The 17,906-nt window shown below is 43.5% G+C and overlaps 1 protein-coding gene across 1 annotated transcript in view; it reads left to right on the forward strand.

The window, feature by feature from the left end:
• Positions 1-15,736, forward strand: part of pth3r (parathyroid hormone 3 receptor) — a gene marked incomplete at its 5' end in the record, with an annotated part of 32,618 nt that extends 16,882 nt beyond the window's left edge. Inside the window, 8 exons of the mRNA XM_041898028.1 lie at positions 58-211; positions 1,422-1,575; positions 3,770-3,830; positions 3,951-4,017; positions 4,316-4,410; positions 6,370-6,511; positions 7,079-7,120; positions 15,186-15,736. Of these exons, the coding sequence (XP_041753962.1) occupies positions 58-211; positions 1,422-1,575; positions 3,770-3,830; positions 3,951-4,017; positions 4,316-4,410; positions 6,370-6,511; positions 7,079-7,120; positions 15,186-15,710 (1,240 nt within the window). The remainder of the gene's footprint in view (positions 1-57; positions 212-1,421; positions 1,576-3,769; positions 3,831-3,950; positions 4,018-4,315; positions 4,411-6,369; positions 6,512-7,078; positions 7,121-15,185) is intronic.
• Between the last annotated feature and the right edge of the window lie 2,170 nt (positions 15,737-17,906).

A 17,906-nucleotide genomic window follows, 5' to 3' on the forward strand; every position in this document is an offset into this window, starting at 1 on the left:
ATTTGTGAAAGAAGCATTGCAAACATGACTATCTCTCGTTCTCTCTCTTCCCTCCAGGCGTCTCCACTGCACACGGAACTACATCCACATTCACCTATTCACCTCCTTTGTGTGTCGGGCCATCAGTATCTTTGTGAAGGATGCTGTCCTCTACGCCATGTCTGACGACGGAAAGACTGAAACGGAGGACTTGGCAGAGAGACCCCATATGGTACTGTGCACTTCTTTACTGACTAAGATTAGATTAGATTGAAGTTTATTGTCCTACACGAGGAACATCTTCCCACAGCTCACACATACATCGAAAAACACAACAGGAAACAAACAACAGTAAACAGTCAGATATAAGTAGTACCCCCACACCTGCACATATAGGAGGAAGCTACATATAATTTTTCTTAAAGGGTGGCTGAACTCAACGATTTTGCTTGGGCTTTTCCTGCTGCTCATTAAGAAAAACAATATTTGCATCTTGGGGGTGTGGTTCGATGTGGGTGTGTTATGTTTGCTATTGTTGTTTGTCCCTCTTGAATCACCATAGACCACCTTTACGCCACACACAGAGACGCATACAAAACTCGCCCTTGCCCTCCATTTGGAAAATCGTACCATAATTCTATCCTCCTGAAGTACCAGTGACTCGCTCAATACGGAAGTGGTCAGATGACGCGGATGCTACGCTACAGGACTGTTTTGCTAGCACAGACTGGAATATGTTCCGCGATTCATCCAATGGCATTCATCAGTCACCGGCTTCATCAATAAGTGCATTGATGACGTCGTCCCCACAGTGACTGTACATACATATCTCAACCAGAAGCCATGGATTACAGGCAAAACCCGCACCGAGCTAAAGGCTAGAGCTGCCGCTTTCAAGGAGCGGGACACTAATCCGGACGCTTATAAGAAATCCCCCAATGCCCTCAGTTGAACCATCAAACAGGCAAAGCGTCAATACATGACTAAGATTGAATCCTACTACCCCGGCTCTGACGCTCGTCGGATGTGGCAGGAGGACGCGAGAGTGTGCAAAACTGTCATCAAGGCAAAGGGTGGCTATTTGAAGAATCTCAAATCTAAAATATATTTTGATTTGTTTAACACTTTTTTGGTTACTTCATGATTCCATATGTGTTATTTCATAGTTTTGATATCTTCACTATTATTCTACGATGTAAAAAAATAAAGACATATCCTTGAATGAGTAGGTGTGTCCAAACTTTTGACTGGTAGTTTAGGTCCATTATAATTTCTACATACTTTATATCTAGTTTAAGCTACGAATTGAAACCGTAGCTTGCCCCTCCTGCTCTATCCCATTGATCCATTGGAACCATTATCTGATGATGATATGTTGAATGTCCCAAGTCCCTTATTAACGATATGAACATGACACCTCTCTTCTCTCTGGTGCCCTATAGGTGGGCTGTAAGGTGGCCGTTACTCTCTTCCTGTATTTCCTGGCGACCAATCACTACTGGATCCTGGTGGAGGGGCTGTACCTGCACAGCCTCATCTTCATGGCCTTCCTCTCAGACAAGAACTACCTGTGGGCACTCACCATCATCGGCTGGGGTGAGTCTTTCTACACTCCCTGCAGGAGAACACTTTCTGGTTCCAGGTAGAACCATTTCACCATTTGTTTTGAGGCTATACAGTGTTTGTTTACATTTACATTGTTTACAAAAAATGCAGTAAAAAAAGCTTATGTTGGGTTCGGATGGGGAATGACAGTTGAACAAAGCTCATGAGGCATTCATAAGTGATATTCTTCAAGAATCAATGGGTATATACAGTGAGGGAAAAAAGTATTTGATCCCCTGCTGATTTTGTACGTTTGCCCACTGACAAAGAAATGATCAGTCTATAATTTTAATGGTAGGTTTATTTGAACAGTGAGAGACAGAATAACAACAACAAAAATCCAGAAGAACGTATGTCAAAAATGTTATAAATTGATTTGCATTTTAATGAGGGAAATAAGTATTTGACCCCCTCTCAATCAGAAAGATTTCTGGCTCCCAGGTGTCTTTTATACAGGTAACGAGCTGAGATTAGGAGCACACTCTTAAAGGGAGTGCTCCTAATCTCAGTTTGTTACCTGTATAAAAAACACCTGTCCACAGAAGCAATCAATCAATCAGATTCCAAACTCTCCACCATGGCCAAGACCAAAGAGCTCTCCAAGGATGTCAGGGACAAGATTGTAGACCTACACAAGGCTGGAATGGGCTACAAGACCATCGCCAAGCAGCTTGGTGAGAAGGTGACAACGATTATTCACAAATGGAAGAAACACAAAATAACTGTCAACCTCCCTTGGCCTGGGGCTCCATGCAAGATCTCACCTCGTGGAGTTGCAATGATCATGAGAACGGTGAGGAATCAGCCCAGAACTACACGGGAGGATCTTGTCAATGATCTGTAGGCAGCTGGAACCATAGTCACCAAGAAAACAATTGGTAACACACTACGCTGTAAAGGACTGAAATCCTGCAGCGCCCGCAAGTTCCCCCTGCTCAAGAAAGCACATATACAGGCCCATCTGAAGTTTGCCAATGAACATCTGAATGATTCAGAGGAGAACTGGGTGAAAGTGTTGTGGTCAAATGAGACCAAAATCGAGCTCTTTGGCATCAACTCAACTTGCCGTGTTTGGAGGAGGAGGAATGCTGCCTATGACCCCAAGAACACCATCCCCACCGTCAAACATGGAGGTGGAAACATTATGCTTTGGGGGTGTTTTTCTGCTAAGGGGACAGGACAACTTCACCGCATCAAAGGAACGATGGACGGGGCCATGTACCGTCAAATCTTGGGTGAGAACCTCCTTCCCTCAGCCAGGGCATTGAAAATGGGTCGTGGATGAGTATTCCAGCATGACAATGACCCAAAACACATGGCCAAGGCAACAAAGGAGTGGCTCAAGAAGAAGCACATTAAGGTCCTGGAGTGGCCTAGCCAGTCTCCAGACCTTAATCCCATAGATAATCTGTGGAGGGAGCTGAAGGTTCGAGTTGCCAAACGTCAGCCTCGAAACCTTAATGACTTGGAGAAGATCTGCAAAGAGGAGTGGGACAAAATCCCTCCTGAGATGTGTGCAAACCTGGTGGCCAACTACAAGAAACGTCTGACCTCTGTGATTGCCAACAAGGGTTTTGCCACCAAGTGCTAAGTCATGTTTTGCAGAGGGGTCAAATACTTATTTCCCTCATTAAAATGTAAATCAATTTATAACATTTTTGACATGCGTTTTTCTGGATTTTTTTGTTGTTATTCTGTCTCTCACTGTTCAAATAAACCTACCATTAAAATTATAGACTGATCATGTCTTTGTCAGTGGGCAAACGTACAAAATCAGCAGGGGATCAAATACTTTTTTCCCTCACTGTATTATTAATCTAAAAGTCCAAAAAAGGGTTTAAAAGCAGTCACAGATTGCCCCTTTAAACACTCCTCCAAGCGTTGCGAGATCAGATTATTATTATTTGATCAATTCCATTTACTTTTAATACTTCAGTATATTTAAAACCAAATACTTTTAGACTTTTACTCAAGTAGGATTTTACTGGGTGACTTTCACTTTTACTTGAGTCATTTTCTATTAAGGTATCTTTACTTTTACTCAAGTATGACAATTGGGTACTTTGTCCACCACTGGAAAAGACCACCTTGAAAGACCTTTGTTGTGGCTATGTTAGATAGCTCAGACGGGAATTCAACATTAATCTATTTCACCCTCCTACCTCTTTCCCTCCCTCTCTCATAGGTGTCCCTGCAGTGTTTGTGTCCATTTGGGTCAGTGCGCGAGCATCACTGGCGGACACTCAGTGAGTCCCTTTATACAAAATTGTGTGTACATCACATTGAAGTGAATAATCACACTTAACACTTAACACTAGCTATTCTACACACAACACACAATCGCAGTGTGTTCTCCCCATTTGCAGGTGCTGGGACATCAGTGCGGGAAATCTGAAGTGGATCTATCAAGTCCCGATTCTTGCAGCCATTGTAGTAAGTTAATATTTCCTTTTCACCTTGACTCATGCACTTCACAAGCATTTGTCTCATGTCCCTTTTTTATTGTTGGATAGCATCCGTGATTTCACATCAAACATCTTATTTGACACAATCCAAATAAGCTCAAAAGCTGAAATGTACTATTTATTGGATGTCTCCGCTTTCAACTGATCTTCAACTTAAGAGCATGAATACGGTGTCCGAAGTCAGAGTGACTGTTACACCAACTCCTTGTGACTCTGAGGCTGTCTTAATATGGACACCTTACATGCATTTCTAACTCTTCCTACAGGTGAACTTCTTCCTGTTCCTCAACATCATACGAGTGTTGGCCTCTAAGCTATGGGAGACCAACACAGGCAAACTGGACCCCCGTCAGCAGTACAGGTGAGGGACTGTATTAGACTAACAATAAACAGTAAAAGACTGGCAATAGATTAGTAATAAACTAGTAATGCACTTGTAATAAACAGTACTAGTAATAGCATGGATAAATTAATGGATACATGCTCTATGCACATGATACAACCCACCATTTCTTCATTTGTGATAGAGCCTAGGCTAGTTTTTCCTGATTGCTAAACATGTGACTGTAAATTTGTGTTTTGAAAATATCATTTGAAATCAGAAATCACTGTGCATGTTATGGGAATACATTGGCTGTATCTTGATAATAAATCCTACGTTGTCTTACATAGTTTCTCTAAATCAAGGCCACTTTATTCAAACATACAGTACCAGTCAAAGGTTTGTTCACACCCATTTATTCAATGGGTTTTTCTTTATTTTTACTATTTTCTACCTTGTAGAATAATAGTGAAGACATCAAAACGATGAAATAACACATGGAATCATGTAGTAACCAATAAAGTGTTAAACAAATCAAAATATATTTTATATTTTGAGATTCTTCAAATAGCCACCCTTTGCCTTGATGACAGCTTTGCACACTCTTGGCATTCTCTCAACCAGCTTCACCTGGAATGCTTTTCCAACAGTCTTGAAGGAGTTCCCACATATGCTGAGCACTTGTTGGATGCTTTTCCTTCACTCTGCTGTCCAACTCATCCCAAACCATCTCAATTGGGTTGAGGTGGGGGAATTGTGGAGGCCATCACTGATGCAGCACTCCATCACTTTTCTTCTTGGTAAAATAGCCCTTACACATCGTGGAGGTGTGTTGGGTCATTGTCCTGTTGAAAAACAAATGATAGTCCCACTAAGCCCAAACCAGATGGGATGGCGTATCGCTGCAGAATGCTGTGGTAGCCATGCTGGTTAAGTGTGCCTTGAATTCGAAATAAATCACAGACAGTGTCACCAGCAAAGCACCCCCACACCATAACACCTCCTCCTCCATGCTTTACAGTGGGAAATACACATGCGGAGATCATCCGTTCACCCACACCATGTCTCACAAAGACGCGGCGGTTGGAACCAAAAATCTCAATTTTGGAATCCAGAGCAAAGGACAAATTTCCAATGTTCTAATGTCCATTGCTTAATGATGTCCTTCAGTAGTGGTTTCTTTGCAGCATTTCGACCATGAAGGCCTGATTCACACAGTCTCCTCTGAACAGTTGATGTTGAGATATGTCTGTTACTTGAACTCTGTGAAGTATTAATTTGGTCTGCAATTTCTGAGGCTGGTAACTCGAATGAACTTATCCTCTGCAGCAGAGGTAACTCTGGGTCTTCCATTCCTGTGGCGGTCCACATGAGAGCCAGTTTCATCATAGCGCTTGATGGTTTTTGTGACTGCACTTGAAGAAACTTTCAAAGTTCTTGACATTTCCCGTATTGACTGACCTTCATGTCTTAAAGTAATGATGGACTGTCGTTTGTCTTTGCTTATTTGAGCTGTTCTTGCCATAAGATGGACTTGGTCTTTTACTAAATGGGGCTATCTTCTGTATACCAACCCTACCTTGTCACAACACAACTGATTGGCTCAAACACATTAAGAAGAAATTCCACAAATTAACTTTTAAGAAGGCACACCTGTTAATTGAAATGCATTCCAGGTGACTACCTCATGAAGCTGGTTGAGAGAACGCCAAGAGTTTGCAAAGCTGTCATCAAGGCAAAGTGTGGCTATTTGAAGAATCTCAAATCTAAAATATATTTTGATTTGTTTAACACTTTTTTGTTTACTACATGATTCCATATGTGTTATTTCATAGTTTTGATGTCTTCACTATTATTCTACAATGTAAAAAATTGTGAAAATAAAGAAAAACCCTTGAATGAGTAGGTGTGTCCAAAGTTTTGACTGGTACTGTAGATAAATAGTATATTACACTGATATAATATTATCTGTACAATTTTGTCCGTTACTGTCCACAGGAAGCTGTTGAAATCCACCCTTGTCCTGATGCCCTTGTTTGGAGTGCACTACATGGTGTTTATGGCTCTACCCTACACTGAGGTTACGGGCCTGCTGTGGCAGGTGCAGATGCACTACGAGATGTTCTTCAACTCTTCCCAGGTCAGACACCCCAAAGGGCAAATTGATGGAAGTTACAATCTCTCTGCAATATTAAAGCTGATCTACCCCCCCCAAATAAAAAAATATTTTACAAAATATAAAAAAAATAGTAATGACCGCAAGTTGACGTTTATTGTCATGAGTCTTGTCCTTGAGGCAAAACTGAGTGATTTCCCATTAGATAGGCCAGCTGAAAAGTAACAATTAGCTATATTGTAAAGATTCATCAAAACCAACATTTGCTTTTTGGTCTTCATTTAAGGTTAGGGTTAGGCATTATGGTTAGCAGTGTAGTTAAAGTTAGGGTTGAGGTGATTTTTTTTTGTGGCTGTGTCAGCTAGTAACCACTGTGCAGAGCTGCCTCCAGAACAAGATTCATGACGAAAAAAGGCTAATCTGCCAGTTTTATGCAGGCTATTGTCTATTGACTGTTGATGACTATTGACTATTGATGACAGATTTATGTTATGTCCTAAAAATCTGTCTTAAGTGCTGTTAGTAAATGTCAAACAGCACTAAATGTATTTCCTTTATCTAACTTGGGCTTTTCCCCTTTTATCCTTTCAGGGATTCTTTGTGGCATTCATCTACTGTTTCTGCAATGGGGAGGTAAATGAAGAACAATCTACCTCATTTTGAATATCTACGGAAGTCCAGACAGGACATATGAATAAATAAATAAAATCCCTTGTTATGTCGAGATCACGACTTATTTATCTCAACAGTTGTTTTGTTGAGATCACAAGATACTTTTCTTGTGGCCACTACATAACAAAAGTTGTTTTGTCGAGATCACGATAATCAAAAGTACCACGCATCATCTATTAATTTGCTCAGATGCACGAGAACCACTTCATCAAGGAGCCCTGAACGATGCCTGACAGGCAGCTTGTCTCCCAGGCCCCAAAGACTACAGCCAATCGCATGCAAGGAACAACGCAGCTAACTTGGCTAGTCTTGTGAGCTAGCTAGTTAGCTAGGTAGCTTGTTACCTATGCTGGTTGTTAGCGTGCATAACTGATATGTGTATAAATATACTAAACAAATGTATAAACGCAACATGCAACAATTTCCAAGATTTTACTGAGTTATAGGTCATATAAGGAAATCAGTCAATTTAAATAAATAAATTAGGCCCTAATCTATGGATTTCACATGACTGGAAATACAGATATGCATCTGTTGGTCACAGATACACTACGTGACCAAATGTATGTGGACACCTGCTCGTTGAACATCTCATTCCAGAATCAGGGGCATTAATATGGAATTGAACCCCCTTTGCTGCTATAACAGCCTCCACTCTTCTGGGAAGGCTTTCCACTAGATGTTGGAACATTGCTGCGGGGACTTGCTTCCATTCAGCCACAAGAGTATTAGTGAGGTCGGGCACTGATGTTGGGCGATTAGGCCTGGCTCGCAGTCGGCATTCCAATTCATCCCAAAGGTGTTCGATGGGGTTGAGGTCAGGGCTCTGTGCAGGCCAGTCAAGTCCTTCCACACCAATCTCAACAAACCATTTCTGCATGGACCTCATTTTGTGCACGGGGGCATTGTCATGCTGAAACAGGAAAGGGCCTTCCCCAAACTGTTGCCACAAAGTTGGAAGCACAGAATTGTTAGGAATGTCATTGTATGCTGTAGCATTAAGATTTCCCTTCACTGGAACTAAGGGACCTAGCCCGAACCATGAAAAACAGCCCCAGAACATTATTCCTCCTCCACCAAACTTTACAGTTTGCACTATGCATTCGGGCAGGTAGCGTTCTCCTGGCATCTGCCGAACCCAGATTCGTCCGTCGGACTGCCAGATGGTGAAGCGTGATTCATGACTCCAGAGAAGGCGTTTCCACTTCTCCAGAGTCCAATGGCGGCGAGCTTAACACCACTCCAGCCGATGCTTAGCATTGCGAATGCTGATCTTAGGCTTGTGTGTGGCTGCTCGGCCATGGAAACCCATTTCATGGAGCTCTCAACGAACAGTTATTGTGCTGAAGTGTCTTCCAGAGGCAGTTTGGAACTTGGTAGTGAGTGTTTCAACCGAGGACAGACACATTTTACGTGGAACTCGCTTCAGTACTCGCCAGTCCCGTTCTGTGAGCTTGTGTGGCCTTCCATTTCTTGGTTGAGCCGTTGTTGCTCCTAGACATTTCCACTTCACAATAACAGCACTTACAGTTGACCGGGGCAGCTGTAGCAGGGCGGAAATTTGACGAACTGACTTGTTGGAAAGGTGGCATCCTATGACGGTGCCATGTTGAAAGTCACTGAGCTCTTCAGTAAGGCCATTCTACTGCCAATGTTTGTGTATGGAGATTGCATGGATGTGTGCTCAATTTTATACACCTGTCAGCAATGGGTGTAGCTGAAATAGCCAAATCCACTAACTTGAAGGGGTATCCACATACTTTTGTATATATAGTGTGCCTTTTTTTAAGTGGGGGTGTGGATCAGAAAACCAGTCAGTATCTGGTGTGACCACCATTTGCCTCATGCAGCGTGACACATCTCCTTCTCATAGAGTTGATCAGGCTGTTGATTGTGGCCTGTGGAATGTTGTCCCACTACTATTCAAATTGTTGGATTTTGGCAGGAACTGGAACATGCTGTCGTACACGTCGATCCAGAGCATCCCAAACATGCTTAATGGGTGACATGTCTGGTGAGTTTGCAGGCCATGGAAGAACTGGGACATTTTCAGCTTCCAGGAATTGTGTAAAGATCCTTGCGACATTATCATGCTGAAACTTGAGGTGACGGTTGTGGATGAATGGGCCTCAGGATCGCCTCAGGATCTCATCACGGTATCTCTGTACATTCAAATTGCCGTCGATAAAATGCAATTGTGTTCGTTGTCAGTAGTTTATGCCTGCCCATACGATAACCCCACCGTCACCATGGGGCACTCTGTTCACAACGTTGACATCAGCACACCGCTCTACCACACAACACCTTACACGTGGTCTGCAGTTGTGAGGCCAGTCGGACGTATTGCCAAATTCTCTAAAACGATGTTGGAGTTGGCTTATGGTAGAGAAATGAACATTACATTATCTGGCAACAGCTCTAGTGGACATTCTTGCAGTCAGCATACCAATTGCACGCTCCCTCAAAACGAGACATCTGTTGCATTGTGTTGTATGACAAAACTGCACATTTTAGTGACTTTGTCCCCAACACAAGGTGCACCTGTGTAATGATCATGCTGTTAAATCAGCTTCTTGATATGCCACACCTGTCAGCTGGATGGATTATCTTGGCAAAGGAGAAATGCTCAGTAACAGGGATGTAAACAAATTTGTGCACAATATTTGAGAGAAATAAGCTTTTTGTGTGTATGGAACATTTCTGGGATCATTTATTTCAGCTCATGAAACATGGGACCAACACTTTACATGTTGTTTATATTTTTGTTCAGTGTATAAGGGACACTTCATGTCTTGGGATAATATTTAAATTTACAGTGGGTGACAGTCTGATCAGATTCAATTTCAGCTTCAGAGCCTTATAAATCAGGATGCTGCCTTGTAGGCTATTTCATAGCTAAGTCTTCTTGCAGACAGATTAGCTGTCAAGTGCTTTATAGGCAGATGCATATAATCCAGAGTGGGTGAGCTCTATTCCTGGAAGGCTGATCAGATTCAATAGCGGCCTCAGAGGCTGATAAATCAGGATGCTGCCATGTAGGCTGTTTCATATGTAAAGCTCCTTGCAGACATTGTTGGCAGAATACAGTGCATTCGGAAAGTATTCAGACCCCCTTTTCCACATTTTGTTACATTACAGCCTTATTCTAAAATGGATGAAAATCCAAATGTTCCTCATCAATCTACACGCAATACCCAATAATGACAAAGCGAAAACAGGTTTTTAGAAATATTTGCAAATGTATTGAGAAAAAAAAACGGAAATACCTTATTTACATACGTATTCAGACCCTTTGCTATGAGACTCGAAATTGAGCTCATGTGCATCCTGTTTCCATTGACCATCCTTGAGATGTTTCTACAACTTGATTGGAGTCCACCTGTGGTAAATACAATTAATTGGACATGATTTGGAAAGGCACACACCTGTCTATATAAGGTCCCACAGTTGACAGTGCATGTCACAGCAAAAACCAAGCCATGAGTTCGAAGGAATTGGCTGTAGAGCTCTGAGACAGGATTGTGTCGAGGCACAGATCGGAGGAAGAGTACCAAAACATTTCTACAGAATTGAGGTCCCCCAGCTAGCCGCCCGGTCAAACTGAGCAATCGGGGGAGAAGGGCCTTGGTCAGGGAGGTGACCAAGAACCTGATGGTCACTCTGACAGAGCTCCAGAGTTCCTCTGTGGAGATGGGAGAACCTTCCAGAAGGACAACCATCTCTGCAGCACTCCACCAATCAGGCATTTAGGTTAGTGGCCAGACAGAAGCCACTCCTCAGTAAAAGGCACATGACAGCCCACTTGGAGTTTGCCAAAAGGCACCTAAAGGACGCTGACCATGAGAAACAAGATTCTCTGGTCTGATGAAACCAAGATTGAACTCTTTGGCCTGAATGCCAAGCGTCACGTCTGGAGGAAACCTGGCAGCATCCCTACGGTGAAGCATGGTGTTGGCAGCATAATGCTGTGGGGATGTTTTTCAGCGGCAGGGACTGGGAGACTAGTCAGGATTGAGGGAAAGATGAACGGAGCAAAGTACAGAGAGATCCTTGATGAAAATATGCTCCAGAGCGCTCAGGACCTCAGACTAGGGCGAAGGTTCACCTTCCAACAGGACAACGACCCTAAGCACACAGCCAAGACAACGCAGGAGTGGCTTCGGGACGAGTCTCTGAATGTTCTTGAGTGGCCCAGCCAGAGCCCAGACTTGAACCCGATCTAACATCTTTGGAGAGACCTGAAAATAGCTGTGCAGCGATGCTCCCCATCCAACCTGACAGAGCTTGAGAGGATCTGCAGAGAAGAATGGGAGAAACTCCCCAAATACAGGTGTGCCAAGCTTGTAGCGTCCTACCCAAGAAGACTCAAGGCTGTAATCGCTGCCAAAGGTGCTTCAACAAAGTTCTGAGTAAAGGGTCTGAATACTTATGTAAATGTGATATTTCCGTTTTTTATTTATAATACATTTTCAAAAATTTCAAAAAAACTGTTTTTGCTTTGTCATTATGGGGTATTGTGTGTAGATTGATGAGGGAAAAAAACAATTCAATCCATTTTAGAGTAAGGCTGTAACGTAACAAAATGTGGAAAAAGGGAAGGGGTCTGAATACTTTCCGAATGCACTGTAGATGGATGCAGTTCAATGCATGATTCATATAGTTCACCAATACATTTATTGGTAGTCCAACAAATATTGCTATCTGGTAGTAAATCACAGCTGGCCTGGTACATTGTTTGCTGCTTCCACCAATTCAGGATGCACTGTTTCAAAGACTCAATATTTTGGACAAAAAAGGATGACTGTAACTAAGGCTGGGAATGTCAATACAAAGCTAAAAAAACAGAGCCTAACGTTAGCTATCTACCTGCTGGGAGGATGTCATGTCATTGGAGGAGTGGGTGACAGCTAGAGATGCAGGTGCCATCTGGTTAGCTAGCAATATATGTGAAGCACTTTGCTAGCTAGCTAGCTAGCTAGCGATGCAGAACTTAAACAACTGTTATCCAGTTAGCATATTTCTTCCATTCGTAAATTCACTCTGGCTATCCAAAGCGACTTACAGTCATGCGTGCATACATTTTTGTGTATGGGTGGTCCCGGGGATCGAACCCACTACCTTGGCGTTACAAGCGCCGTGCTCTACCAGCTGAGCTACAGAGGACCATCATAGGTACACGTCAACTGTGACAGACAAAATGAGGAAAATAATTTTTTTTATGAATTTATTTGCAAATTATGGTGGAAAATAAGTATTTGGTCAATAACAAAAGTTTCTCAATACTTTGTTATATACCCTTTGTTGGCAATGACACAGGTCAAACGTTTTCTGTAAGTCTTCACAAGGTTTTCACACACTGTTGCTGGTATTTTGGCCCATTCCTCCATGCAGATCTCCTCTAGAGCAGTGATGTTTTGGGGCTGTCGCTGGGCAACACAGACTTTCAACTCCCTCCAAAGATTTTCTATGGGGTTGAGATCTGGAGACTGGCTAGGCCACTCCAGGACCTTGAAATGCTTCTTACGAAGCCACTCCTTCGTTGCCCGGGCGGTGTGTTTGGGATCATTGTCATGCTGAAAGACCCAGCCACGTTTCATCTTCAATGCCCTTGCTGATGGAAGGAGGTTTTCACTCGAAATCTCACGATACATGGCCCCATTCATTCTTTCCTTTACACGGATCAGTCGTCCTGGTCCCTTTGCAGAAAAACAGCCCCAAAGCATGATGTTTCCACCCCCATGCTTCACAATAGGTATGGTGTTCTTTGGATGCAACTCAGCATTCTTTGTCCTCCAAACACGACGAGTTGAGTTTTTACCAAAAAGTTATATTTTGGTTTCATCTGACCATATGACATTCTCCCAATCCTCTTCTGGATCATCCAAATGCACTCTAGCAAACTTCAGACGGGCCTGGACATGTACTGGGTTAAGCAGGGGGACACGTCTGGCACTGCAGGATTTGAGTCCCTGGCGGCGTAGTGTGTTACTGATGGTAGGCTTTGTTACTTTGGTCCCAGCTCTCTGCAGGTCATTCACTAGGTCCCCCCGTGTGGTTCTGGGATTTTTGCTCACCGTTCTTGTGATCATTTTGACCCCACGGGGTGAGATCTTGCGTGGAGCCCCAGATCTAAGGAGATTATCAGTGGTCTTGTATGTCTTCAATTTCCTAATAATTGCTCCCAGAGTTGATTTCTTCAAACCAAGCTGCTTACCTATTGCAGATTCAGTCTTCCCAGCCTGGTGCAGGTCTACAATTTTGTTTCTGGTGTCCTTTGACAGCTCTTTGGTCTTGGCCATAGTGGAGTTTGGAGTGTGACTGTTTGAGGTTGTGGACAGGTGTCTTTTATACTGATAACAAGTTCAAACAGGTGCCATTAATACAGGTAACGAGTGGAGGACAGAGGAGCCTCTTAAAGAAGAAGTTACAGGTCTGTGAGAGCCAGAAAACTTGCTTGTTTGTAGGTGACCAAATACTTATTTTCCACCATAATTTGCAAATAAATTCATTAAAAATCCTACAATTTGATTTTCTGGAGAAAGAAAATCTCAATTTGTCTGTCACAGTTGACGTGTACCTATGATGAAAATTACAGGCCTCTCTCATCTTTTTAAGTGGGAGAACTTGCACAATTGGTGGCTGACTAAATACTTTTTTTCCCCACTGTAATTAAATTGTTGCCAGCAGCACAGTTGGTCACTAACACTCTAGATAACATATTAACAGCCTAATCAGCCCTGCTAGGGCGAGTAAAATGGTCAGTGTGAGGTCAGTGGAGGCTGCTGAGGGGAAAATAATAATGGCTGTAACGGAGCGAATGGAATGGCATCAAACACCTGGAAACCATGTGTTTGATGTATTTGATACCATTCCACTGATTCCGCTCCAATCATTACCACGAGCCCGTTCTCCCCAATTAAGGTGCCACCAACCTCCTGTGCGTGAGTTGTTCTCGCATTTGTGTCTGGATGTAGCTTGCAAGCTAGCCAACTTTAGCCAGTTAGCTTGGGTGCTTGACTGCCGTTGTGAGGAACACTCGGATCAACCGTCCTGTGCCAATAGTGCATTATACAACGGGTGGTTCTAATCCTGAATGCTGTTTGGTTAAAACCGCTTTCCAGCCGGTGTCTATTCCACAAGTTACCACCGGCTAAATTCATGATGTTAAAATGCCTATTTACTCTGTTCCATCTGACTGCGCAATCCACTGTTTCATCAGCCTAGCCAGGCAATTTATAATCTTTATCTCCACTATAAAAAGCATCTAGATATCATCTCACATTTCTTTTGGACTAACATTTAGTTTTCAAGCGCGGAGATTTGTATAAACCTTGTTGTCTGTCTCTCCTACATTTGCAACATTGTTTCAATATTTCCAAATTCGATCTCCAGCTGTCCCATAGTAATGAACGTGTCGGGAGTTGGGACGAGACAGGCAGGCAGCGTTTCTCAGCCAGTCGAAATCATGAATCAGCTGGCATAGGGTCGTCCAGGGTAGGGGAGGGAATGGCCGGCAGGGATGTAGCTCAGTTGATAGAGCATGGCGTTTGCAACGCCAGGGTTGTGGGTTCGATTCCCACGGGGGGCCAGTATAAAAAAATATGTATTCACTAACTGTAAGTCGCTCTGGATAAGAGCGTCTGCTAAATGACTAAAATGTAAAATGTAAATGTAATGTAAATGTAGCTCTGATTGGTTATGGTGCACTGGTCTGCGTAGACTCCGGTCCTGGATGAGACAGATGTTTTTATTAGGTTTTATTTACAGCAGTGTCTATTAATTGTCCAAACACACCGCCGCTTTCCCACTCTATTGCTATAGAAGTTTCACAGATGCCTTACTCTATGTCATTCCCAAACATTCTATGAATTTATGAAAACGTGAAAATGACCATCTCCAAGTGCTCGCTTGTCAGAACATTTAAAAAAGGTGTCATATTCTTGCTGGGGGTGTATATGAACAGATTTTAATAAGATTTTATGTTGCTTAAACACTGTCAGTTCCACTTTAATTCCTGTCTTCCCAGGTGCAGGCGGAGGTAAAGAAGGCGTGGCTACGGCGGAGCCTGGCCCTGGACCTTAAACAGAAGACCCGGGTGACCAGCAGCGGGGGCAGCTGCTACTACGGCGGCATGATGTCACACACCACAACCCACAGTGTGAGTCTGACTGTGGCCAATCCCAGAGGAATGTCGCTGAATGGGGCCTCCGGGGTGGGAGGAGCCGGGGGAAGCAACGGGGGAGGGGGAAGCAGGCAGCCACGCCTCCTCACCTCTTCCTTCCACCCCCTCACCAACCTGCCAGGTTACGTGCCCAGCGACACGGAGACCCCCAGGCAGGAACTTGTCATTAGGAGGCCGGGGGTGGGTGCTGGTGCTGGAGCTGGGGCCGGTGTAGGCACCTTTCCCAGGCACCCCAGGGCTGCTAACGAGGGGATCCAAGGGGGTGGTGGTGGAGCCAAGACAGAGACTGCAGCCTCTGCGCCCCAGTGGTTGGGAGACGAGGAGCCCTGCTGCTCTTTGTCTCTAAAGGAACTAGAGACCATCTTGTGAACTGGAACTGTCAGATCTATGGCGTCAAACAGTGAGCACTGTATCAGATGGCTTTACTTAGCCAGATTCCTGCCATGGATCCATATCAAGGCTCCATTCAAGTGATCTCCAAGGACCTATTTAAATCTCCCTTGGATCCCCTGTTTGCTTGAGTCGTGACTGATGTCCGAAGACTTAGCTACGTACATTATTTAGTGGGGGTTAAAGAATCATTGTGTGTAAACCAAATCAAATCATATCAAATCAAATGTTATTTGTCACATGCGCCGAATACAACAGGTGTAGACCTTACAGTGAAATGCTTACTTATAAGCCCTTAACCAACCATGCAGTTTTAAGAAAGAATACAAAAAAATATCACACAAAAAAATACAATATAAAATAATACGAAATAAAAGTAACAAATAATTAAAGGGCAGCAGTAAAATAACAATAGCGAGGCTATATAGAGTGGGGAGAACAAGTATTTGATACACTGCTGATTTTGCAGGTTTTCCTACTTACAAAGCATGTAGAGGTCTGTAATTTTTATCATAGGTACACTTCAACTGTGAGATACGGAATCTAAAACAAAAATCCAGAAAATCACATTGTATGATTTTTAAGTAATTAATTTGAAATGTATTGCATGACATAAGTATTTGATACATCAGAAAAGCAGAACTTAATATTTGGTACAGAAACCTTTGTTTGCAATTACAGAGATCATACGTTTCCTGTAGGTCTTGACCAGGTTTGCACACACTGCAGCAGGGGTTTTGGCCCACTCCTCCATACCTTCTCCAGATCCTTCAGGTTTCGGGGCTGTCACTGGGCAATAGGGACTTTCAGCACTCTCCAAAGATTTTCTATTGGGTTCAGGTCTGGAGACTGGCTAGGCCACTCCAGGACCTTGAGATGCTTCTTACGGAGCCACTCCATAGTTGCCCTGGCTGTGTGTTTCGGGTCGTTGTCATGCTGGAAGACCCAGCCACGACCCATCTTCAATGCTCTTACTGAGGGAAGGAGGTTGTTGGCGAAGATCTCGCGATACATGGCCCCATCCATCCTCCCCTCAATACGGTGCAGTCGTCCTGTCCCCTTTGCAGAAAAGCATCCCCAAAGAATGATGTTTCCACCTACATGCTTCACAGTTGGGATGGTGTTCTTGGGGTTGTACTCATCCTTCTTCTTCCTCCAAACACGGCGAGTGGAGTTTAGACCAAAAAGCTCTATTTTGTCTCATCAGACCACATGACCTTCTCACATTCCTCCTCTGGATCATCCAGTTGGTCATTGGCAAACTTCAGACGGGCCTGGACATGCGCTGGCTTGAGCAGGGGGACCTTGCGTGCGCTGCAGGATTTTAATCCATGACGGCGTACTGTGTTACTAATGGTTTTCTTTGAGACTGTGGTCCCAGCTCTCTTCAGGTCATTGACCAGGTCATGCTGTGTAGTTCTGGGCTGATCCCTCACCTTCCTCATGATCATTGATGCCCGACGAGGTGAGATTTTGCATGGAGCCCCAGACCGAGGGTGATTGACCGTCATCTTGAACTTCTTCCATTTTCTAATAATTGCGCCAACAGTTGTTGCCTTCTCACCAAGCTGCTTGCCTATTGTCCTGTAGCCCATCCCAGCCTTGTGCAGGTCTACAATTTTCTCCCTGATGTCCTTACACAGCTCTCTGGTCTTGGCCATTGTGGAGAGGTTGGAGTCTGTTTGATTGAGTGTGTGGACAGGTGTCTTTTATACAGGTAACGAGTTCAAACAGGTGCAGTTAATACAGGTAATGAATGGAGAACAGGAGGGCTTCTTAAAGAAAAACTAACAGGTCTGTGAGAGCCGGAATTCTTACTGGTTGGTAGGTGATCAAATACGTATGTCATGTAATAAAATGCAAATTAATTACCTAAAAATCATACAATGTGATTTTCTGGATTTTTGTTTTAGATTACGTCTCTCACAGTTGAAGTGTACCTATGATAAAAAATTACAGACCTCTACATGCTTTGTAAGTAGGAAAACCTGCAAAATCGTCAGTGTATCAAATACTTGTTCTCCCCACTGTACAGGGGATACAGGTACCGAGTCAATGTGCGGGGGCACCGGTTAGTCTAGGTAATTTAGGTAATGTGTACATGTAGGTAGAGTTATTAAAGTCACTATGCATAGATAATAAACAGAGAGTAGCAGTAGCGTAAAAGGGGGGGTG

Source organism: Coregonus clupeaformis, chromosome 1 (assembly GCF_020615455.1).
Source record: "Coregonus clupeaformis isolate EN_2021a chromosome 1, ASM2061545v1, whole genome shotgun sequence".
NCBI lineage: Eukaryota > Metazoa > Chordata > Actinopteri > Salmoniformes > Salmonidae > Coregonus > Coregonus clupeaformis.